At 30.8% G+C, this 25,537-nt stretch overlaps 4 protein-coding genes across 5 annotated transcripts; 2 read left to right on the top strand and 2 right to left on the bottom strand.

The window, feature by feature from the left end:
* The first annotated feature begins 27 nt into the window (after positions 1–27).
* Positions 28–3,647, top strand: LOC102596832 (UDP-N-acetylmuramoyl-tripeptide--D-alanyl-D-alanine ligase-like). Its single transcript, XM_006360778.2, has 3 exons — positions 28–938; positions 1,629–1,732; positions 2,355–3,647. The coding sequence occupies exons 1-3, from the start codon at positions 90–92 to the stop codon at positions 2,953–2,955; spliced, it is 1,554 nt and encodes a 517-aa protein (XP_006360840.1). The 5' UTR covers positions 28–89; the 3' UTR covers positions 2,956–3,647.
* A 787-nt stretch (positions 3,648–4,434) lies between these two features.
* Positions 4,435–8,695, top strand: LOC102596277 (uncharacterized protein At4g14342). 2 transcript variants are annotated; one of them, XM_006360777.2, is made up of 4 exons: positions 4,435–4,500; positions 4,911–5,002; positions 6,747–6,870; positions 8,448–8,695. In XM_006360777.2, the coding sequence occupies exons 2-4, from the start codon at positions 4,911–4,913 to the stop codon at positions 8,493–8,495; spliced, it is 264 nt and encodes an 87-aa protein (XP_006360839.1). In that variant the 5' UTR covers positions 4,435–4,500; the 3' UTR covers positions 8,496–8,695. The 2 variants fall into 2 exon arrangements, with proteins under 2 accessions (XP_006360839.1, XP_006360838.1); XM_006360776.2 differs by having other exon boundaries at positions 4,435–4,507; positions 4,917–5,002.
* LOC102583579 (putative UPF0481 protein At3g02645) lies at positions 8,656–11,044 on the bottom strand. The gene is made up of 2 exons (XM_006360823.2): positions 10,922–11,044; positions 8,656–10,435 (listed from the first exon to the last, which is right to left on the bottom strand). Exons 1-2 carry the CDS (start codon positions 11,027–11,029, stop codon positions 9,119–9,121), a joined length of 1,425 nt encoding a protein of 474 aa, XP_006360885.2. The 5' UTR covers positions 11,030–11,044; the 3' UTR covers positions 8,656–9,118.
* Positions 11,045–20,391: 9,347 nt separating this feature from the next.
* LOC102583256 (putative UPF0481 protein At3g02645) lies at positions 20,392–22,144 on the bottom strand. The gene is made up of 2 exons (XM_006360822.2): positions 22,073–22,144; positions 20,392–21,906 (listed from the first exon to the last, which is right to left on the bottom strand). The coding sequence occupies exons 1-2, from the start codon at positions 22,142–22,144 to the stop codon at positions 20,641–20,643; spliced, it is 1,338 nt and encodes a 445-aa protein (XP_006360884.1). The 3' UTR covers positions 20,392–20,640.
* Positions 22,145–25,537: the final 3,393 nt, after the last annotated feature.

Below are 25,537 nucleotides of genomic sequence, written 5' to 3'. Positions count from 1 at the left end.
AAGGGCAGATTTATGCATCATACGAGAAAGAAATAGTTTTTTGTTGAAGAAAACAGAGATTTCTCTGCTGTCTTGTTTCCATTGTTCCAATGAGTCCACTGACCATTCAACTTCATTCTTCTGTATTCCCACTTACAAATCCAGCAAAACCCCAAACCACCATTTTCACTTTACCAAGCAGACCAAGAATCTTGATTCCTCAAGCTACATTTTCTTCTTCATCAAATTCTCCTCTTTGGACCATTTCAGAGATAGTCAGGGCTGTTAATGGCAGAATCATCAAGTGGGGTCCACCTGGAACAATCTGTACGGACACCAGAACCCTTGAACCAGGACAATGGTTTCTCCCTCTTGTTGGGCAAAACTTTGATGCCCACAATTTCATTACCTCTAAATTAGCCACAAAAGGGTGTGTTGGAGTGATTGGGAACTGGGTTTGTGAGGGTTGGAACAATGGGTTTGTACAAGTAGAGGGAGACACTATGAGTTCTTTAAAAAGATTGGGTTTTTATGCAAGAAACATGTTTACTGGTTGTTTAATTGGTTTAACAGGAAGTGTAGGGAAGACAACTACAAAGACTATGGTGGCATTGGCTTTGGAGAGTGTTGGAGCTATTTATTATAGTCCAGGGAACTGGAATAACGAGATTGGGGTTGCGTTATCGCTTATTGGGATGTCGAGGGATGTGGGGTTTGGGGTTTTGGAGATGGGGATGAGCAAGAAAGGAGAGATCTTGGAGCTGTCCAGGATGTGTAGACCAGATGTAAGGGTGATTCTAAATGTGAATGCTGCACATTTGGAGAATTTTGCCAACTTGGAGGAGGTTTCCGTGGCGAAAGGGGAGATTTTAAGAGAAGCAATGCCAGGGCATGTGTGTGTATTGAATGGTGATGATCCCCTTGTCATGAGCCTCCCAGTTCCAGTTGGAGTTAAGAAGGTGACTACTGTTTAGTTTTTTTAAAATTGTTCTTTATATTGATATTCTTTGTGATTGGTGGTGAAGCTGGGATTCAACATATGTAGTATATATACATTAAAAGAAAATTTAGCTATCTAAACAGTGTGAATTTTCAGCGAAGGGGATGCTGATTGGATACAAGGTGTCTCCACCACTGTTTGTGATCAAGCTTCTTTTGTGTTGGTCACTGAATTAGTTCTCAGCGTCTGAACTAGCTGATAAGAGTTACATGCGATGCAGATACCACTGTTCTTTCCTTGCATTCTAGTATTGGTAGGTAATCTTGAAATGAAATTTTTTACTTTGAATCTTGCATATGAAAGGACAGAGAACACTTCTTCCAATTTTAGATGTTTTTGATAGTAAATCTCATTAATGTGCACCTAGTGAAGGGTATGGGATCCATAGTGGATTTGGTCCAGCACCGAGGTAATTTGACCAAATCCTGTATGGATGCCACACCCATGTCGTGTCGACACGAGTGAGTCCTAGCAACTTAGCTCATTACATCCTTGTTATTTGTTAGATACAGTTCTACATTAGGAGATAAGAGGCCAAAAACATGAATTCTGTTGCTTTTTATCTTTATATACTGTGAAACTATGATGGCTTGGCTTGGGAGTCTACTTTTGGTTATATTTCTTGATTTCATTTTCGCTCTTGCTCAAGGTGGTATTTGGTCGAAAGTTGGGCTGTGATGTTCGTTTAGTTTCTTCACAAATTATAGACGGAGGTCGGAGAATACAAATTGTTCTAGAGGGATTCAACGAGACGTAAGTTCATCAAAACTTTCCTTCAATCATTCTTAAGAGCATTCTATTCGTGTTTGTACAAAACTTGAACTATTACACACCTTGGTTTGAACATTTTCAGAAAACTAAACTTTTATGATCCTCTAATCTTGTTCTATTTTCCAAATTGTGGTAAACATATGGTTTTCTGCTATTGATGTAAATTTTATATATTTGTGTGTTCTTTATCTGGAAGCGCTTTTACCAGCAGCCCTGCCTTCATCTCTTGTCTCTTTGGTGTGGACTTAGATGTTATTAATTAGATAGAAAGCGCGAGCATAGCTAATAGAGAAGAGACTTTTGTATTTTTTACATTTGTTGTTAGTGCTACACTCTGGATGCTATTCTTGAACAGAATGAACTTTACTTTCTTAAAACAGATATCTTCTGTAATTTCAATGTGCAAGGTCAGTACTACCACAGTTTAAAGAACTTGGGTTGACGAAATATTCTTAGAAATTGTCTTATCAAGGAAATGCCTTTTTCATTTAGGCTATTTTAATCTGAAACACAAATAACTTGCGTTATTCATTACAACAATTGATCCACTGTTATTTACTAGTATTTACAGTTCTATTTATTTGACATGTTGGTAAATATTCAGGGTTAAATTCATAATCTCCAGTCCTGGCTTGCATTTGGCAGTTAATGCATGTGCAGCTGCTGCTGTGGCTAGTGCTCTTGGCATTCCTCTTGCTCTAGCTGGAAATTCCTTATCCAGATTTATACCTGTTCACCGAAGATCAGAACTTGAAGTAACCGAGAATGGGATTACAATAATAAATGATGTTTACAATGCAAGTCCAGCTAGTACTCAAGCTGCAATTGACTTGTTAAGAAACATTGACTGCAAAGGTAAACGAGTTGCTATACTCGGAGACATGCTTGAACTTGGTCCAACAGAATTCAAGTTTCATGAGTTGATGCTACAGAGTTGCTGCGATGCTCACTTTGACATAGTTGCACTTGTTGGAACAAGGTTTGTAAGTGCAGCTGGGAGTATAGACTTTGGGCCAGAGATAAAACTGTTGTGCACTACTAATGCTCACCAGATGACTTCTAAAATTATCAATGATCTAAATAGTGGTGATGTCGTACTTGTCAAAGGCAGTCGTCAAATAGGCATGGAGGTAATTGTCGATGCAATTAAGTCTATCCACTTTGCTGTCCCACTTTGCCATGCAGTAATGAGCAAATGTGACTAATAGAAGATTCTGCAATGTGATCGTGCTAGAAAAAAAAACCAGTATGCTGGTTCAACTTTGTTCGAGTTCTTTTTCAAGACCTCCACATAGCTCAGGGCCAGCAGCTGGCGATTATGTTGGCGTAAGGATAGATCATTAGCCATCTGCTGCTTCAAGCACCTTTTTTTGTGTTTTCTCTGAGAAGTGCTGGAAGGTCAGAGTAGCCATACGAGTTGGCTTTCAGGTGACAAGCTCTATGTAGTGCTTAGGCTGCCGGTATAAGCCCTTGCAAATATGCTTTTTTCAGTCGAGATGGATGAAGTGCCTCTTTACGGTTACTTTCTGCAACGTTACTACCCAAGGGTTCAATAAAACCATATTCTTACTCGAGGAACGACACTCCAGAAATCAGTTTATTGTTCAAGAAGTCACTTATGGTAATGAGGCTTCTGAAAATATACTCCTTGTTGTCAGAGTACTTCACTCACTTCCCTACGAGACTTGGTACATATTTTGAGTTGATAACTGCAGGCTGCAATGTTTCAATAGGATGTGAATTTGCTAAACCATAGCCAGATCTTTGTGATATCATGGGAGGTTAATTGTTGCAGGGTGACGAGTGAAGGATCAAAAACACGCCTAAAATATTTCAGTTTTTTGAGTTTCATTTTTGAACTATCAGGTGTGCGAGTTTCCTAATTTAAACAATCACCAAATGTTTATCGAAACACTATCAGTTGTTCACTTTTCCTATCTTAATGATGGTGATGTTTCAAGTAGGAAAAGTGAACAACTGATAATTGAACTGTGTTTCGATAAACATTTGATAGGAAAAGTAAACACTTGATAGTTATGCAATTCGATTTATCTATAAGGATCTATTATTTATATCCCTAAAGATTAGCTATTCGATTCCCCCAAATACTTTGATAACTACAACAATAGTAATTATAGGATTGACGTTGCTTGTCTCATTTTTTAGAGTTGTAAATAACTTTTTGTAAATTTTTTTCCCATTGGTCTAAATTTTGATGGATATTAAATAGAATTACTCGGTATTTGTTTGACAAATGAACTAGATATTATATTATCCAAAAACATATAATAAAAATTTCAATAACACAATAGTGATTTTTTTTAAAGCATAAACATAGCCACAAGAAAAAGCCATTAAACAAGAAAACAACTTGTTCAAAAACTAGATTTTGGTTGGGTAGATAAATTATTAGTAGTTGAATAATGAATTAATAATTAATGGGTTCATTTTTATAAAAATATAAAAAGATACTTTATAAGTTATTTTCTAAATTTGATATACAACTTTTAATTCAACTTAAAATTTTCAAATAAAATAAAAAATTTGAGATAATCAACCCGTTTGCCGCCAATAAAGCCCAGCTCTATGATCAAACGGGTCGGATTGTTCTATGAACCAACCCGTTTGCCGCCAATAAAGCCCAGCTCTATAAATATACCGAAACTGTAAGTCTGTAACCCTTTCCCCTTTCCCCTTTCAAGTCCTTTACAATACTAAATCATCGCTCTCTGTTTTTCAACTGTGCAAAAAATGCAGGTAAATTCATAAATTAGTAGTAACATTTTCATATTTTCAGTTTCGATTGCTCGAAATAAGATCAGCGTACACTCTATCCTCGTTAGGATTATACAGGATATGTTGTTGTTGTTGTTTGTTGAACTCCTCAAATTCAATTTCAGTTTTGATTACTTGAAATAAGATCTGCGTACACTCTATTCTTGTTACGATTATACTGGATATGTTGTTGTTGTTTGTTAAACTCCTCAAATTCAGTTTCAATTTCAATTTCAATTTGGTTATAAATTTGATTATTTTTATCTTCCACCAAGACCCAATTTTTTCCCCACCCAGAACCCTAGTTTATTTTTTTTGTTTGAAATGTTTTTCTGTTTTTTAATTTGTTGGATGAATATGTGATTAAAGTGTGTTTAATTTCTCGATGCAGGCTAGTGATAGGTTCAATATCAACTCCCAGCTTGAGCACTTGCAAGCTAAATACGTTGGAACAGGACATGCCGACTTGACTCGATTGTAAGTTTTTGTTTTTGATGAAGTAAGTGGAATTCATTGAAAGGCATAAAAAGATGCAAGAAAGTAGACAAAAATAGGTAGTTAGGTTCATAACAAGTGGATCTATACTAAGGCGAGGGAGCTAATGAAATTCAAAATATAGAGGTGAGATAGTTTTAGCTGAAAAGATTAAGTAAGGCATTTAGCCTTGAGGGAGTAGGTTGGAGTTGAGATGCTATGAAAACACCTTTGATTTATTTACATTCAAATACACCAAAATATTACTACTGGTATCGTTCTCCAGATCTTTTTGATGGCTTTGTCAACTCCCCTAAAACACTAACTAGCACTAGCTTTCATAGGCTAACTTTAACAGTGTTCTCAAAGGTGCGCTTAAAGCGTGCTTTAGCCTGGTTGAGCGCTTTGCCTCGCTTAATGTGCGCTTCAGTGTTGTCATCAAGGTTCTAAGAAATATTTTTCCTTGACAATGAGTCTTTCCCGAAAAGGCGACATTAAACAATTAATATTTTACTTTATTGTTATTTTTTTCAATTTCTTTGTCCATATATTTTTTATTCATGCTTATAATTATTAGTCTTGGACTAAACATAAATATTTGTATTTTTCTCCAATTGCGCTTTTTTTTCATTAGATCCCATACTTTATTTGTGCTTTGCACTTGAAGCCCCAACGAACCTTAGAACTTTTCTTTACGTTTTTTACATTTGTTAACACTGGATTTAATGTTTGTGGCATCTCCCATTTCAGACCAAAAATAGAATAGAAGAGGCTCCATATATCCTTTGCAATTGAACAATGAAGGAAAAAATGGTTGATACTTTCTGCATACTATTGGCACATGTAGCATCTGTTTCGTAGAACAATTTTCCTCTTGCAGAAGTTTTTATGAGTGAGACATACCCCCTTAGAGCTAACTAGGTGAAGCAAATCACCTTGGTAGGCACCTTAGTTCTCCAAGTATGCATTTAGGGCTGATTATTCATCATTCCATTCTGAGCACAATGGTGTTTGTAACCATCTCTAAAGTCTAATCTGAAGCACTTGAATGTTTTCATGCGTTTTGGTTATTTCTGTTTGATTTCTCATAAATCTGAAGCACTTGAATGCCTTAGAGAATATATGAACAAAGTTGAAAATCAATTAGACAAAAGGATAACGACCTTAAGAATCGATGAAGTTTGTGAAAATATATCAAGACAATTTGAAGAATTGTAATGAAAAAGGCACTGCTAGACAGTTAACTATTCCTTGCACACCTCAACAAAGTGGTGTAGCAAAAAAGAGGAATAGAACACTATTGGACATGAAAGCAAATTTACCCATCTCCTTCCGGAAAAATGTGTTATTGACTGCACCCTACATATTAAATAAAGTGACTTTTAAAAAATGTATCTTTATAAGATACTTAGAACACTCCAAAGGGTATGTATTTATTAGTGAATTGGAAGATGGAAGTATTACTGAAATTGAATCATGATGTCACATTTCTAGAAAATGATTTTCCAAGGAAGGAGAGCCCTCTTTATGAACTGCTGAATCACAAGATGTCACGTGTTGTTTTGGCATGTTTGTAATTACCTATTTCTGCTTTCCTTGAAATTGAGGTTCTTTATTCTAACTATGGTTTTGTAGGTGGATTATCTATAGTCTCTGTTTGACATTTATCGACTATGTTTAGAGTTTATTATTTTAGTCTAATAACTTTGGAAATACTGATGTTTTGGATTTTCTTTATTTGTCTTAGTGAGTGGGCAGTGAACATTCAGCGTGACAGTTACGCATCTTATGTTGGACACTACCCAATGTTGGCGTATTTTGCCATTGCAGAAAATGAATCAATTGGAAGAGAGCGCTACAATTTTATGCAGGTTTGTGCTTGTTAAAGATGCTTATCTTGTTTTGCAGTTACTTTGGTTTTTAGATCTTAATATGCTGGCTTGGATAAGGCAGGGTTTTAACTGCTTTTAGTGTACAGTTCTGCGTTCTATTCACCAACTAGTTAATGGAAGTTGCTGCTTTGATGTTAAGACTATAGGTTGCATTGCAGAACAAGTTGTAGCACTTCTTGATGCCCTTTTTTGTTTAAAGTCCTCTTCCAGTGAAAGTATTTAGCCATTCAATGCAAGCTTTTCTAGTGCTTTTTTAGGATTTGACTACCATGTGTTACATTGTGCATTTAAAGGATGCTCAAGAGTGATGGCTTCTTAGACGTGGCTAGTAAGTAACTAAATATAAAGACTAAGACTCATTTGAGGCTACTAGGTAACTAAATATTCAGCAATAGCTTTAGAAAGATCGTTACAAAAAGGTTGTCACATATTTGGCGCAAGTTTATAACTCCTTAGCGACCCAAAATGCGCACATACTTCGACCTTTTATGCTGTATTGTATTCTTTTGTGGTACTCATCTTCATTTTCTGTGTAGTTGTACCTGGGAATTTCGTTCCGTGAGTGTCGAAACGAAGTGATGTTTTTTTTTTTGTATAGTTTGCTCTCTTTTCTTTTTTACTTTTGGGAAAAGAAAGCATATTTGGTTTTGATCAAAACAGATGGATTTATTGCATTTTCATATGCTTGTGTGGAGTCATGAGTTAAGTGTTTGTTCTCTGGATTAATAATGGAAGTTTTGTCCAGTTTTTAGCCCAAGAAAACAAACATATCCATGTTTGCTGATAATAAGGGTATAAATGATGAAGTTCAATAATAAAAAAGCTAAATATAGTCAACTTGTTTGTTAGAAATCATCAAGTGATCAAGATAACAGAAAGATATGAACTGTAGTAGTAAGTAACACAGGGTAGCTACATCTAATGTGGAAGGCACATTTTTTGGAAAGGAAGAAAACATGAAGTCCTTTTGACTGAAGTATTCAAAAATAGAGTTTTTTGTGAGTATATACTAGGTGGTACAACCTTCCTCAGGTAGAAGTTTTGAAAAATGACTATCTTGTGAAAATCTTAACTACTGTGATGTAGAGCTCCCGTTAGACTACCTGTTTCTCTTCTTGTTATTCTTAGAGGTTATACCTTGTTAAACACAACTTCTTTTGCTATGTTGCCACTTAAAAAATTTCAACGGACAGAGGTTGTTCAGAAAATATAAAGAAAGGAGACTTCTCCCCATTGTATACGTTTTCGGAAAGGCTACAGTAGACATGCAGTTGCAGTTGTCATGAAGCTAGTCGGATTCTCGACATAATCCCACTTGTGGATGTTTGCATGACCACCTGTTGAATGCAATAATTTTTAAGCTACTAATCTGGAAGGCCAACCACTTCCTGAATATTTCAGTGTCGATGGAAGCCTTAGCTGTTTCATGTAGAAGACAGAATCTTCCTGAATATCACAAATTTATTTGATGTATATATGATGTTTTGTGAGTATGCATCCTTGATTTTGGTCTTCTACGATTACATACAATCCCATATTTACTTGTGCTTGTGCAGAAAATGCTTTTGCCTTGTGGTCTTCCACCTGAAAGGGAAGACGATTAAGAGTTGCAACGGATAGCACCCTTTTAGACTCAGACCTCTGTCAAGCCTAAACCTTGCTGCTTTAATCTCCAGTTCAGAACATGTAAGGTTGATTTGATATGAAAGATTTGACTTGTATTAATCTGAGTGATCTAGCGAAAGCACATTTTGAGTTGTTTTATCATGTTCAACTAACATATATATACATTTCATGTTCATTAGTTGTTTTTTCATGCTCAAGTGCCTAAGAGAGGTGTCGAACATCGAGTAGCTGCTATATAGTTGTGGTAAATGTTTTTGGCAGAAATTCAGTTGGAATATTTGAACTTAACCCCCCAAAATAACCATATGGCCAGCTGCTGTCTAAAAACATCACCCGAGTGCTTAAAACCACATTGTGCTTGGGTAGGGCCAATCTATATTGAAGGTTTTAATGTGTTGGCTTGCGTAGTGGATAAAGTTATCGGATACATGTTGTTGGTAGGAGGTGACATGTATAGATACTTGAAATAAACTAAATTAGCATTCAACTATAAAAACTCAATACAAAAGGGGGACATGAAAAACTCATAAGCTCATCAACATGCAAATTACATGTATGGAGTTGTGAGGAAACACTACAATTGAGACAATCATGATAATTACTACTTAACGGCACCTGTGAAAGCTAAAACAGTCTGTGTAGCTGTGAGCAAGAGGAGTATGATGGCTGCCACAGTTGAAGCTCCTGCCCAAGGACTATTGAAGTAATTGTGCCTTAAATTTGCCTTCATTCTGTTCCATGGTTGTTCACAATGTTGAATTGCTTTTATGCATTCTTCATTGTAATAGAAGGTAGAATAAACAGTGACCCCATTTCCGATTTTATTGAAGAGACTAGCCACTTCTTTGTCCTCTCCAATCCAGTTCTCTATGATTCCTTTTCGGCGAAGTAAATTCACATCTTTGTCTGAGTCGATAAGATAATCCATGAAAGTAGCATAATCACTGAAATATTTAGGTTGTACATCAGATGATTGTTGCTCATAAGCAATGAGATTTCGCAAGAATGTTTCTGTATCATCACAGACTTGAAAACAAGGGATTGTCATCAATCCATCTTCGAACTTTATATCAAATAAACTCGTCATATCCCTAATATTGTCTTTGTTTCTATTAATATTTCCGATCTTTGCAAAGCTAACTCCAGCTTCGGAAAGCTCTGTTGCATTTGGCATGATCATATGCCTCTTTTTGTTATGATTTGACTTTTTCATGGGATTCCCATGACATGAAAATATGTGTACTGCATGAAGTAAATGTTTGATATTTTCTTCATTACATTTTGTCTTTCTAAAGGATTCAGGGGTCATTTTTGGCAAGTCAACAAAAAAGGTAAACAAATTATTTGCCAATATTCTCAATGGTAATTCATCATCTTGCTTTGTCATGTCATGAAGTTGGTTGAGAACAAAGAAAGGAAGTTGGTTTTCTAGTAACATCAAGTCTCGAAATATGTAATTATCATTAATATTGATAATTTTGTTTTCTCCTTCTGGACACATTTCACAACGCTCTCGAATAAACTCAACCACAAAACAACCATCAAGCAACAACATTTGGCAAAATTGACTATCATTACCAAGTTCTTCTATGTCGTCGTAACACTTAAGTGCTTCCTCCTTCAGTTTCTGCAATTCACTGATGCAACTTTTCACATCAAGCCCCTCTTTTCGTTGAAGAAATCGTCGCAGGTACAATAGTTTGTACTTTTCCATTGGATCAAGTTGAGGATTTTTCTTATGGTAAGGACCAATAGATACCATCTTTGGTGTATATGCATCTGAATTTGATTCACGTAGCCACACGTTTACTTTGAATATGGAACGCGATTTAATAGATGATTTGTCTAAATCCTCAAACATTTCATCCATTCTTTCATTTATGCTGATTAAATGATCCACTTTCCTCTTTTCTTCTATCTGTAACGTAAAAGAGTAAGAAATTTTAAAATGTTTACTAGAAGCACTATGCAATAAACAAGATATTACATATTTCTTTTTATTTCGTTAGGGGAAATGGGCAAATATATTCCCCAGACTCTGCTATCTAGATTGAATACATCTCTTGTTACCTTCTCTGTTTTAATAAATGATGTATATTTACCCTTTTTATTAATAAGATGAATTAAAAAAATAATAATCTAAAATTAAATTTTTAATTTTAAAAATGCCACATAAGTTAGAAAAAAATTTATCTCACCAATTTTCTTTACCCTTTCAGATCCGATTCAAATAAAAAATAATCCAGTGAATGTGTTAGGACCATGAGATAGACCTAAAATTACATGAAGAGAATCACTCTAATTTTTTTTACAATCTCTCACAATTTTTTAAATATTTAATTGCCAAAAAAAAAATGGGTTAACAAATTCAAAAACTAATTTGTAATATAGTTGAGAGAAAGACCTCATCATTTTCAATTTGAGGTAACAGTGAAATTTGATCATCTATTGAGGTAATCTCAATGGAGTGTGCCATTCCTCTTTCTTCAACTCCAATTTCTATAAGACACATCCTGAAAAAACTTAATCTTCAGATGTAATATATTAAAAAATGACTTTCTTGTAAAAAAAAAAACCAAAGTAAGATGATTTTACTATATAATTTTTATAGTAAAAGTGAACATTTGAACAATGATAAAAAGGAAAAATATTTTATTCATAAACTCATAAATCTTCGAATGCTCTTGCATCTCGCAACTTCCCACCATTTGAAAATAGTTAGCACTCCTATTTAACTTAAAACAAGAATTTTTTTTCTTATATATTTTGACTATAAATTTTATTTAAACATAAATTCAAATATCAATTTCTAAATTATTTTTTCAACAAATGATAAACTCAATAATTAAGAGTCTCATTCTGTAAAAAATAATAATTAATTATCAGATGGAGTATATTAATTCAAGCTAGACATATTATTCATTCACATGGTTAATTTCATCTTAAAAAGTGACATTTCTTCGTGATTTCTTATTTTTTGATAAATTTTTTATACGATAATAACTATTAATTGAATGACCATGATCAACTTTATAATTGAACTTGAGACTACAAAGAATGTAATTGAATTCTTGAGCAAATTATAGAATGAGGCATGTAGAAAACTTACCCTTTTGATTTTTTGCCTTATTGTTCTTGCTTGTCCTCTAAAATATAAGAGTACTTCAGATTTATAGTACAAAACCCCAAAAGTTTCTCTTTTAAATTTAAATTTGTTATACTGAATGACAACTGGAGTCCAGAAGTGTTCAAATATAAAAAGTCAACAAGGTATAGTTGTACTAATTGATAATCTACATAAAAGAAATAGAATCATATACTATACTAAAATACTAAAATAAACCTCATTATAATAACCATATGTTATAACAATATTTTATTATAATAATTTAATTTTCTTGAGTCATTTTTGCATGGCATATTTTACTTTTCTATGACAACATGCTATCGATAAGAACAATGACATTTATTATAGTGGTACTCTATGTTATGAGTCATTGCTATAACGACAAGGGCATATATGAGCCACTTTTTAAATGGAGGGTATATCAGCTCCAAATCATAAAGTCAGTGCCAACTCTTGCTTGATAAACTTAAGGCACATGCCTTAGGCCCCCGATTTTTGGGGGCCTCAAATTTTCATCAAGAAAAAATTATGTGTTAATTTTTTTAATTAAAAAATAATTATTTTTACTTAAAAAGTATAATTTTAAACAAATATATATTATTTTATTATTTTTAACTCCAATCAAATAGAAGAAATTAAGAAAACATTATTTTGTATGTTTACATTCTCTTCGCTAACACTCGTTTTATTTATCTTTTTAAAATTCTTTTGCACTTTCTTTTTAATTTTTTTTGATAAGTTAGAGTAATACACTGTCAAAAATATAAATAAATAGTTGAAAAAATTCAACAAAGTGACTTCCAATTTTTCTTTTGTTTGTTTCTTCTTTAATATTCAAGTATTACATAAACATATTAAAGTAGGGTTATAACTTATACCAAGTTATCAATTTCTTGTATCAGATTTTATGGTTCTAATTCTTATCTTTATGTAAAGCTTGTCAACTTATTACTTATAGTATTATGTTAACAATTTATATAATGATTGCCTCAACAAAAAAATATTTTTCAATGTTGAATTGATAAAATATTACTTAAAATTAATAATTAAAAACAATATTCGAAAAAAAACATTTTAAGAAAAGATATCAAGTAATAATTTGCACTTAAAAAGTTTTAAAAAATAAAATACTATATTTGATATTTATATAGATTTTAGGCCTCAATTAAAATTTCGTTTTAGGCCTCAAATTACGTTGAGCCGCCCCTGTATGTAACTATCATACTCAAATATCGTATTTTGTAAATTTAAATTATGAATATTTAAAGAAAAAAATAGTATATAAACAGTACCATCATTTATGGTAATAACTTTATAAGGAAAGGCTACTTGTGCTTGTCATTTTTACGTTCATATTCTTTCTAATTGTTTTTATTAATTGGTTAAGAAATAAATTTTCTTTTTTTTTATACACAAAATCATTAAACTATTTTTTTGTGTAGTTTTATTTATAAATCAAATATATAAATAAAAGTCAATTAATAATATTTTTGAAATTTCATATCGAATTAATCAACACAAACAAACAAGTTTTTCTAGTACACATTTACGTACTAAAAATCTTAAATTCGTCTCTAATTATTGAAATGGAAGGAGAGAATGAGAATATGAGGGTAAAATTTGTCTAAAAATATTAACTATTATAAAATGAGTTTGGCATAATATTTATTCATTCTATGAACTGGAGATGCGTTTGATTTGTCAAAGTTTAATAAATTACATCATTTTATACAATTAGTAAGAGTCAAAGTCAACGGATTAGCTATCATTCATATAGTTCTAAATTAATTGTTATGTTTCTTTTCTTCAAAGATAATTTGATGAAAAAATATATTTTAAAATATTAATTAAAATTTATATAATTTGATTTTTAAAAAGCAAAACATGTTAATTAATATAATAGGAAGGAAGTACTAGTTTTCAATAATCATGTGGTGACGTGCTATATATTTTATTACGTCTACATGAACTGCCACTACATTAAAATTAGTTTTTAGGCTTTGGGCACAAGTATTTGCGGCATTTGAGCAATTGACGGGAAAGAATGACTAATTACTGGTATTTGAAATTAATTTTTCATAATAGTACTATTTAGCGTCTTTTAAAAAAATAAATTTTCACTTTTAAGATGTAAAGAAAAGATTTGTCGGAGAGTCCAAATTGACCTTGTTGGTTTAATTATCTTATTTCCACTGATGTTTGATACTTACTTTGATTTTCGACTAATTCAAATTCATATCGAAATTTTTTACATTTTAAAAAACAAAATGCTCCCTATCATAGACAACTTCATATTATCTTAGTTAAGGCCGTCTTAATCAAATTTGGTGTTTTCTAAAAGCAGCTTAAAGTAATAATTATGCTCCGTAATAGACAAGTAATTAACTCTAAACTATGGCATGATTTCATATGTAATTTTTTTTTGTCTTTTTTGGTTAATTTGGTGTGATATATGAAAGTAAAAAACACAAACAAATTAAAGCCTAAACGTAATTTCCATCTCATTATTTTCAACAAGAAATTAATTAATAAATTAATTAGTGTCTAGGTTCAAAGTTTCAACTATTCTCTTCCGTTTGCTTTTACTTGTCTAACTTTAAACTTTATACACTCCCTAAAAATTATTAATAATTAATATGAATAGTTTATCAGACTATCTTATTAGTTGATGTATAATCTTAGATCTAGAGAAATAATTTGAAGATTAAATAATTAATGTTAAAAATAAAATATTATATACTAAAATTCACAAATAAAAGTAAACGAAGGGAAAAAATGCTGAAGTTTCTGAGAGTTGGGAAATTATTTACTTCCACCGTTTTCTTTTACTTTTCCATACTTTTAGAATTTTAAATATGTTTACTAGTACGCCAATTTTGGGAAATATAATAACTTAATGATAAGGATAATTTTTTTTTTTTAAAAAAAAAAGGTAGAAAAAATTATTTTCAATATGCTTGACCAGTAAAACAGAAAGTAGGGCGTATATAGGTGTATTTTTATTATTATTATTATTCATTTATTTTTACTTTACTAAGTACATCTATTGGAAGTTGGAATTCATGAGTAACATGACCAAAATAGAAATATTATATTTCATATATATATGGTTTTTATGTACCAAAGTGTAATGGGTAATATAAGAACATATGTAAGGCATATATTATATTTCACATCAAATTTTTATTGGCATATTTGCATAAGCATGGTAAAGGGATCAAATTCTTTTATTCGTTTCTCGTTTGATGTTCAATATCCATATTGAAGTTCAATTAATTAATCTAAATCGACGCCACATGCCCCTATTCGGAGAAATGCTCCTTATCAAGGATTTTCCATACTCAACGCTTGAACTCGAGACTACCAATTAAGAAAGAAACAACTTCATTCACTGTACCACATCGTTTGATCGTAAGGTATCAAATTCTACTATACTAATAATTATTGAAGGTCCCAAAAGTGGGGAGATTTAAACCCAAAAAAAAAAGGTACAAAAATGATTCTATTGCTAAATAAGCTTTCACATTAGGGTTTGGAATAAAGTTGATTAATAGTCAATGGATATGACATTATTAATTTTCTTCCATTTGAAGATTTATTACAAATCACTCTCACTCATTTTCCTTTCTGACTTATATTTCCATGCTTCTAGATATACCATGCAAAAACATGTGCAAGTATTGTCAATTCTCAGCCTCCAAAATAACATTTTTTTTTTCTCTAAACTTTTTTTTTTTCTCTAATTCTTTGGTTTTTCTATGAATGAACATATTACACATTAAAACAAGAACTTACATGTTTTTCATAAATTAAAAGTTAAAAGATTAAAATGAATCGCAACTAAAATTACTAGTCGATGGTAATTGTCACAATATATCAAAGCAACGACTTTCTAAATCATAGTCTAAATTTTAATTTAATTGGCTCAATAGAGAGCCTAGAAATATAGAGTTTTGTCTCTCTTACTATATATCTCTAAGTTTGTAGGTGTGTTAATTAATATAGGATAAAATAAAGTTGACATTAAAAAAATATTGTATTTATTATAATCGATGAACTTTAGAACTCTCCCTTTTTGGTAGACTCTAATTAAAGCGCTTGGATTAAGGTCTAGAGTTTAAGCCTTTGAGATTAATTTTCCTCAAATTTGTATGAAGCATTTTGTAATTGGTTCTGTATGATGCAAATTTAATTAATCGGTTATAAGGTTTTGAATTTGAGCCTATGTGAATGAAGAATATTTTTTTGTATGAACAAATTTTCTTTAATGAGTTTTATATGATGCAAATCTGATTTAATCAAATTGATTAAAATTTTGAGTATCAGATAATTAAATTTTAAAAAAATGAAACGAAAAAAAAGTCTATTAATTAGATTTTTAAAATGAAAAATAGACCATTTATCGATTTGTACATGTCATTCTTATTCAGGGATTATACTGATTTTCTATGTATCGTTTCAATTTTATTGAATGTCCATGAAGGGACGCTATCCGCTATTAGATAATCAACTGATGATATCAATTAGGGTTGTGGTGGAGTGATAAGTATTCTTTCATTCTTAATCAAAGGTCTTGGGTTTGAGTCCCTCTGGATACAAAGTCCCTTTCATCAGGAAGCGCTTCATTTCCTGGACTTTCTGACGCAAATTCAAATTTAGTCAAATTTCAATATAGATACCGAACTCCGAAAAAAATCCAAAAAAAAGTCAACTGACGATGTGTTATTGTTTGTTTGAAATCTCAGCCACACTGCGTACAGTAAGCCTGTACCTAGTCAAAAGGCTCTTTTAATGTGTTCTTTTGCTTTTCATTCAATTTGTTTTTCACTCGGCGTTTGATATTTGTATTAAAATTTAATTAAATTTCAATTTGTGCAAGGTAGATACGATCCCCTTGTGCTCCCTACATACTTTTTCATTCTCAGATATTCAAATCTAGAACTTTGATTAAAAATGAAGAGATTCTGAATCATCCCACGACAATTCAAGTAGATAGCTCTTATGACTTCTCTATCATGTCAATTTAGAGCTTTTAAGACGCATTAATTACTTGCTTTTATCTCTTGGATCTAATCAAATTATTCTCAAATAATATCTTCATAGAGTAGATCCTTATGATATTTAATTAAGTATATTTAATTTTTTCAATTAATTAAAACATAAATGTTTTAGTATTCTACTTGTGAATCTTAATAACTTGATAAATTTATAAAATGGTAAATTATTAAATTATACATGTATTATGTTAATTTCGTAATGTTATTTTGTTTTTAAGAATATTATAATTTTAAATATAACTTTTCAGTCAAAGTGAAACGAATAAAATAAAAGTACCCTAGCCAATAGATTCTTCTTTTTTTTCTTGCTTATTTTTTGACATATTTTTTTAAAAAGTCAATATTTGTCATAAAATTCCAACAATTTCTTCTGCTCCTAAAAAGTCCACAAAAACGACTCTATGTTATAGAAGGAGTAATTTCAATGGAAATAAAGGTTACATTTCTTGATAATTAATTCCAAGATGGAAAAAATATCCATTTATTTGTATCAATCAAGGTAGGAACTTTGACTTCAATCAGTCAAACAAAAGAAAATTAATAAAATATTATAATTTCTCGAATAATATTTAGTATGCATTTCGATCAACTTTATATTATTTTTCTTAATTGAATGACATATTTCTACGATGTTCGTTTTTCTTTATCATAAAGTGTAACTAAATGATTCAACTCACAATAACAAAAAATTGGAAAAAGTTCATGTGTCCATATTGAAATGTCCTCTTCGTCGTGTCTTTCCATTTATTTATTTTTACATAATAAATGTCAACTATATGCTAAAATGACTTTTCAATTTTCATATTTGAGTCCAGAGAAGATGATAGTAACCACCATGTTAACAATAGTGACAGCACATTCAATGATGTCCATTATTCCATATATATGACACATTATAAGATTAAGTGTCGTTTGTATTCAGACTACACATTTTATTGAAGCGTCCATTATTATTTCAGAAAAATAAATGTTTAGAAGTTCTTGTAAAAAGTTTTCGAATTTTATATCTCCATCCACTAAATAAGAGGAATTTTTAAGAACATTGACAAAATATCCAAAAAGATAAATAAATCAAATTTAAAAAGCATTTGAGAGATTTTTAATTTTTTTTATAATATTATCAATTTTATTGATGTTGTTATTTGCTTATATTATTAGGTCACCTAAAGTAAGATAAATTTGATTATGCAAATATTTTTTTACATTATCAATGTATATAAATTAAATCTATAACCTAACTAAGGCAATACGATTAACTAATGTAGTTTATCTTATCGGTTCATGCTTTTGGCAGATGAAAAAAGTGGAACAGCAAAACAATACTTGTGAGTACATGATGGAATCATGGTTGGTGCTTTTCTATTGCGTCTCTATTTCAAATTTTAGTCACCTAAATCTTAGTGAGTAAGATATGTAATTGTTTATGGCAATTTTTTGTCATCTAACTATCTGCCGCTTTATGTGTACAGTGGCATACTCATTCAAATGGTGAGCTTGTTCAAGGAATGACGCACTGATCCAGAAAGGTGTAACAATTTGCATTAGGGAAAAAAATAGTGGCTTAATTACCTTATTTTCTCCATTGTTGAACACATTTTTTCTATTTTGATAATTCATAGTTTCTTTTACTGCTCACTACAAGAAAAGTGTGAATTACATGGGGATTTTCCTGGGGATTAGTATGAAAATTTGCAGGAAAATAAGTTCCCTACGGATTTTCATACTATTCCCCAGGAAAATCCCCATGTAATTCACACTTTTCTTGTAAGGCTAGTAGGCCTTTACGCAGTCAAATTACTAATTTAAAGAAATTATTGACAGCTTAAACAATTGATTGCCCTTTCTTTGTTCTTTCCCGAGTGAAGTGACTCACACTAAGCCCCGCTTCCTTACTTAGGCAGATTCATCTCCTCCCTTTTTTTGAGAGATAAGAAAGTGAATGTATTAAAAATGGTTTGTTCTTATTTTGAATGAATGACATTGTTTTGAGTTTGGTAATTCTTTTTTTTTACTACCTTAGAACTTATTTCTCTTGTGAATTTTATTTTTGATGTTGTAAAAGAGGGTTAAATATGTGAATTAAGGTGAATTTATGATAAGTTTTAAGTCGTTACAATAATTGAGTGACAATTATTATCTTTGCCGGCAATAGCAAATGCCATAAATATGCTTGTTTCTAAGGTGGCTTTAATGGCAATAGTAAAGGCCACTAGATAAATGCCACTAAAAGTAATTACTTTTAGTGGCAATAATAAGGGTCTTTACCGGCACTCGACATAAATGCCACTAAAGGCTTTAGCGACATTGAATTCAATGACATTTAATCAAATGTCGATAAATGTATTTGTGGCAATAAATATTGTCCCTAAAAGGAAAATCAATTGCCGCTAAAAGTGTCTTTTGGTGTAGTGTGCCTCTGATAATGTTAGAGCAACATGCCCCTTTCACATTACAAGTTGTTTTTTTTTTAATCTCATTTGGTGTTTGGAGCTCATATTAAAGTTTCGATTAAATTCGATTCATGCATTGTAGGGTTCATTCGTGGCTGACGCCCTCAACATAATTTTCTCCATACTCAGGGCTCGAATTTGAAACCTCTGATTTATAAGAATAAATTAATTTTATCACTGCACCATAACTCAGGTCACATTACAAGTTGTTAATAGTAAACGGGTATTGACACTATTTTAGTAGGCTTTTGAATATATAACTAAATGTTGTTTTGAAAGAAAAAAAAAAGAGAAGTGAATTGTATATTTGGACAAACATGAGCATTTTTTTACATTTTTGTGAGGAAAATTTATCTTTACTTGCAAATTGTTTTTGATAAGTTTGAAGAAAAAATGACACAATTAATATATATCCGAGTTATAGACATTTGTGTGACTATAAATCATCTTATTAACGATAAAATCAGAAGTTTAAAATTATGTCGTTTCTAAATAAGTATGACGTTATTTTCCAGACGGACGAAAAATGAAAGTATGCTACATAAATATGTATATCTTGCTTAAGATTTAGAATTTCTCTATCAATATTCGTGCATATATAAAAATTGTATAAATTCGATATGAACTATATATAACTATATAAATTTCTATAAAGATCATGTTGGTTTTTGGAAATTTAATACAATTATAATACCAACTTCTATACAATAGTTTTTTAAAAAAAATATATACCTAGAACAACATACAAACTTAAAATATAATTTTTATGTAATGTAATAAACAACTATAATACAAATTTGATATAATTTGACTATAACTTCAGAATCAACGAACTATGATTGAGATTCATGCCAAAATTACTAGCTTCTCTTACTCAAAATTAAAGTGTTGGGTTCGAAAGAATCAGGATGTCATACAGAAATTTACAGTTGGAAATCATATTAGAGATAAATCAGATGATAAATAAAATTATTATACTAAAAAGCATAATATTATTATATGACTTGATCAATTGACACTTTTATGTAGGTTTGTGCCTATTAAAAAGTCTATAACTCCTTAGCGACCCAAATGTGCACATACTTTGACCTTTATCACTGTATATACCAACTTAGAATAAAAAGTTCCACATTGGAAAAACACACGAAAAATATTAGATATATAAGTCAGCAGACCTTATATTAGTGACATGTTTTAAAGCCGTGCGGATCTAGGCCCAAAACATACAATATATGTCGTTTGTAGGAGGTGACATGTATAGATACTTGAAATAAACTAAATTAGCATTCAACTATAAAAACTCAATACCAAAGGGGGACATGAAAAACTCAAGCTCATCAACATGTATACATGCAAATTACATGTATTGTGAGGAAACACTACAATTGAGACAATCATGAGAATTACTTCTTAATGGAACCTGTGAAAGCTAGTATAGTCTGTATAGTTGTGAGTATGAGGAGTATGATGGCTGCCACAGTTGAAGCTCCTACCCAAGGATTACTAAATAATTGTGTTTCAAATTTGCCTTCATTCTATTCCATGGTTTTTCACAATGTTCAACTGCTTTTCTGCATTCTTCTTTGTAATAGAAGTTGGAATAAACACCGACTCCATTACCAATTTTGTTGAAGATGCTAGCTACTTCTTTGTCCTCTCCTATCCAGTTCTCTATGATTCCTTTCTGGCGAAGCAAATTCACATCTTTATCTGAGTCAATAAGATAATCCATGAAAGTTGCAAAATCACTGAAATATTTTGGTTGTACATCAATTGATTGTTGCTCATAAGCAATGAGATTTCGCAGGAGGATTTCTGTATCATCTTCAACTTGAAAACAAGGAATAGTCATCAATCCATTCTCGAACTTTATACTGTCAAATAAATTTGTGTTATACCTATGGTTGTCTTCTTTAACGAAGCTAACTCCAGCTTCGAAAAGCTCTGTTGCATTTGGCATTACCGTATGACATGTTATGCCATCTTTTGAGTTTTTCATGGGATTCCCATAACATGAAAATATGTGTATTACATGAAGTAAATGTTTGATATTTTCTGCATTACATTCTATCTCTCCAAAGGATTCAGGGGTCATTTTTGACAAGTCAATGAAAAAAGTAAACGAATTAATCGCCAATATTGCCAATGGTAAATCATCATCTTGCTTTGTCATGTGATGAAGCTTGTCGAGGACAAAGAAAGGAAGTTGGTTTTCTAGTAAGATCATGTCTCTGAATATGTAACAATCTTTGATATTGATAATTTCTTCTTCTCCTTGTAGACACATTTCACAGTACTCTCGAATAAACTCAACCACAAAACAACCATCAAGCAATAACATTTGGCAAAATTGACTATCATTACCAAGCTTGTCTATATCTTCGTAACACTTTATTGCTTCCTCCTTCAGTTCCTTCAATTCATTGATGCAACTTTCCACATCAAGCCCCTCTTTTCGTTGAAGAAACCGTTGTAGGTACAATAGTTTGTACTTTTCCATTGAGCGAAGTTGAGGATTTTTCTTATGGTAAGGACCAATAGAGATCATCTTTGGTGTATAAGCATCTCGATTTGATTCACGTAGCCCTACATTTACTTTGAATATGGTACATGATTCAATAGATGAATTGTCCAAATTCTCAAACATTTCATCAAAGATTTGATTTACAGATTTCTTTGTTTGTGACCATAATGGATCTTGACCATTTGTTTCCTTTATGTCGATTAAATGATCAACTTCCCTCCATTCTTCTATCTATAATAAGACTCATTGTTAAAATTCAACACATTCACACGATGAATATTGTAAAGATCGATGCATATGATAAAACCATGACTAGTGAATGTGTTAGGACCATGAGATAGACCTAAAATTACATCGAAGAAAATGGAAAAAATTGTTTTATATAGTTGAGAGAGACCTCATCATTTTCAGTTTGAGGAAGTAGTGGAATTTGATCATCTATTGAGGTCATCTCAATGGAGTGTGCCATCCCTTTTTCTTCAACTCTAATTCCTACATAAGATATGCATCCCAAATTAATGGCAATTTGAGGGAGTATTAGATAATATAACGACATTTATATTATTGCTGTCAAATAATTGTCGCAAAATCCTTTGCGTAAAACATTTAAAAATTACCTTATTTTGTTGTTCATAAATTGAAAATGGATTTGTTGGAGTGTACTTGAGTTTCTTCAGGAATTAAGTATAAGAGATGGAGAATATAAACTTCTATATGAGTACTATTTATATTTATTACTAACATGAAATAATGTACATTTGAGAAAAGTATCATAGAATAAATTAAATAAAGCTTTGGTATCATAGAATAAAGTGTAATGACATTACATTTAAGAAACATATCATAGAATAACACTTTTAAGTGTGTTGAAGCCACCATTTATTCTTAAATTTGCTATCAAGTTAAGTTGAAGAAGAACACTTTTAGAGTGTGTTTGGTATGACAATTTTTTTTTCCTGAAAAATAAGTGAGTGTCTCTTTTAGTTTTTAACGTTTGATAAATAAGTTGAATATATATATATATATATGTGTATTTGAAAATATTTGTATAAAATCTAAGCAACCACTATTTAGGTCGGCTTGGGGGCTAGAGATGTGAGGGTGTAGGGATGAGCACTATGGGGTTAGCTGGTAGTGTGTGTGTTGGAGGGTAGATATTAGACCGTTATTAAACAATAACTAAACTATATTTTATATTTTTTAATAGGCAAAAAATGAGCTAAAACGGGGGAATATTGCATAGTTTTCTTTAGGATTGGGCATAGAATATTGAAAATTAAATTACCGAATCGAACCAATTGCGACCATCTTTGATGTATATACAACTGGATTTGATTATGTTGCCACACATTTACTTTGAATATGGTACACGATTGAATAGATGAATTGTCTAAATTTTCAAACATTTCATCAATTCTTTCCTTTATGTCTACTAAATGATCCACTTTCCTCCCTTCTTCTATCTATAATAGAAAAGAGTAAGAAATTTTAAAACGTTTATTAGAAACAAAGGGCAAATATACTCCTCAACTTTGTGATCTAGGTTGGATATATCTTTCGTTAAAAAAGTGTTGCATATAAATACCTTTGTCGTTTAACAATTAATGATGCATATATATCCTTTTTGTCAACAAGTTGAATTAACAAAATAATCTAAAACAAATATATATATATTACTCTTATTTAGAAATGAGAGTTAGAAAGACTAACATAACATCAAATAGATGTACCAAAGGTAATACAAGTTGTATTGTATTGAGGTCCACCTCATTAAACAAGTACTACTCCCCACTCATATCAAGACATATGTACTATGTAGGGAGTTAGGAAGGACCAACAAGGACAAATATGTAATTTTCTTAAGCTTACCCCACTCATATCACAAAGACACATGTACTATGTATAACACATGGATGCTTTTTATATTATCTATGGATTGATCCATTTTCCCCTTAAGTCTTGTAATTCCAAAACCGTTAAATTTCTCTTAATTTTTGAGTAAATATCTCAAAAGATCATCCAACTTTGAGAAATTATATTGTAAATTTATTCAACTTTATTTTATACTTCTTATTTATACCACTCCTTATTAGAAGTGAGACTTTAGAGGACGAACATGGCACTACAAAGTTGTACACAAAGCATTTCAAATTGTACTATAAAATTCATTGTCGCTCATTAATTGTACTATAAAATTCATTGTCGCTCATAAATTGTACACGTGTCTTTCTACATATACAACAACCCACATGAATAATTACTTTTCTGACTTTTTTTCCTCAGTTTCTCTCTCTATATATTCGTTTTTTTCCTTTTTTTCTACTTTCCATTCTCCACTTTTACTCCCTTTAGTTTATCTTTGATCTTAAATTTTTCATAGATCTTTAAAATATTTTGAATTATTAATTGTTATGAATTATAATATTTTAATTTTTACGTACTTTACAAATATATAAATTTCATTTTTAAAAAATTGAAGATACCATACACAAATTTACGATCAAACTTAAACTATCTGATTCTCGATAAATAAAAAGTGTCACATAAAATGGGACAGACGAAGGATAACTCTCAATTAAATTTATTTCACTTTTTATTTTCCATTTTTAACATAATTTTTCAAGTTGGATTTCTAGGAATTCTATTGTAGACCCATTTAAATTTATCTTTTTGTTTTAAACTAGAGAATTTGGTCGCACTTCGCACAATCATTAAAAATTAAATATTTTTGATTAATTTTATATTTACTCTGTTGTTTAATCGTAATATTATTGTCTGTTTTAGTACTATGAAGATTGTGAAAAAAATAAAGCTTTTCAAATATTACATCTATTAAATGAGGAAGAATATATTTTTTATCAAATAAGTTAAAATATATTTGCTAATAACAAAATTCTTTCATTGCATGAAGTTGATCCTTTAATATATAATATATATTTCGGTGTACCATTCTCCTTAAATGTCTAAGAAATATCTCGTAATGTGAAATAACATTGTAATACTCCCTCTGTCCGTAATTACTTGTCCACTTTTAAATTAACACATTTAATAAGAAATCAATTAATCACATAGTGAGTTTATCATTTTACCCCTATTAATTATGAAGCAGATGAAAAGTTCTGCAATTTTCAAAGTAATTAGTGATTTAATTGAGGGTATAATAGGCAAAAAAAATTGATCTTTCTTGATTTTTCAAAATGGACAAGTAATTAGGGACAACTATAAAAGGAAAAGTGAACAAGTAATTAGGGACAGAGGGAGTACTAAACAAATGCATCAGCAAATGAAATTTATATTAAAAATATATTGAATAATGACGTAATGATACCTTAATAGAATTTCCTATCTAGTTTTTTGAAAAAAAAAAACTTCACCCTTTCAATTTTGTTATATCTTCTTATTTAGTAGAAGAATCATCATTTATTATATTCTACTTCACCTTAATTTGTACCATCAGAGTTTTAGGAATAAACATTAAATTTTAAATTGAAATAAAAAATAATTGAAAAATGACAAAAAATAATAATAGTATATGAAAATTAAAATAAGGTGCAAGAAAAGCCTTTTCACGATAATTTTTTGAAATATATTGACAACAATTAAAATGAAGCTGTTATTTTATCTTTAAAATTAAGTTTGATTGAATTGAATTAGTAGAATGAGAAAAAATATTAAACTAATAACTTTTTCATGTTATTAAATGCATTTTATTTTTAATTCAGTAGTAGATTAAAAGTTCCGAATTAGGATATTAAAATAATATCTTACTCTCTCCTTAATTATTATGGTATTGCAAACATTTATTTTCCTTAAATCGTGATTCATTTACAGTTATATCCAATTAATTTCTAATGTATTGAAT

Source organism: Solanum tuberosum, unplaced genomic scaffold (genome assembly GCF_000226075.1).
Source record: "Solanum tuberosum cultivar DM 1-3 516 R44 unplaced genomic scaffold, SolTub_3.0 scf00330, whole genome shotgun sequence".
Lineage (NCBI taxonomy): Eukaryota > Viridiplantae > Streptophyta > Magnoliopsida > Solanales > Solanaceae > Solanum > Solanum tuberosum.
The sequence above is the reverse complement of the archived record's forward strand: the minus strand, read 5'-3'. Positions and strand labels throughout refer to the sequence as shown.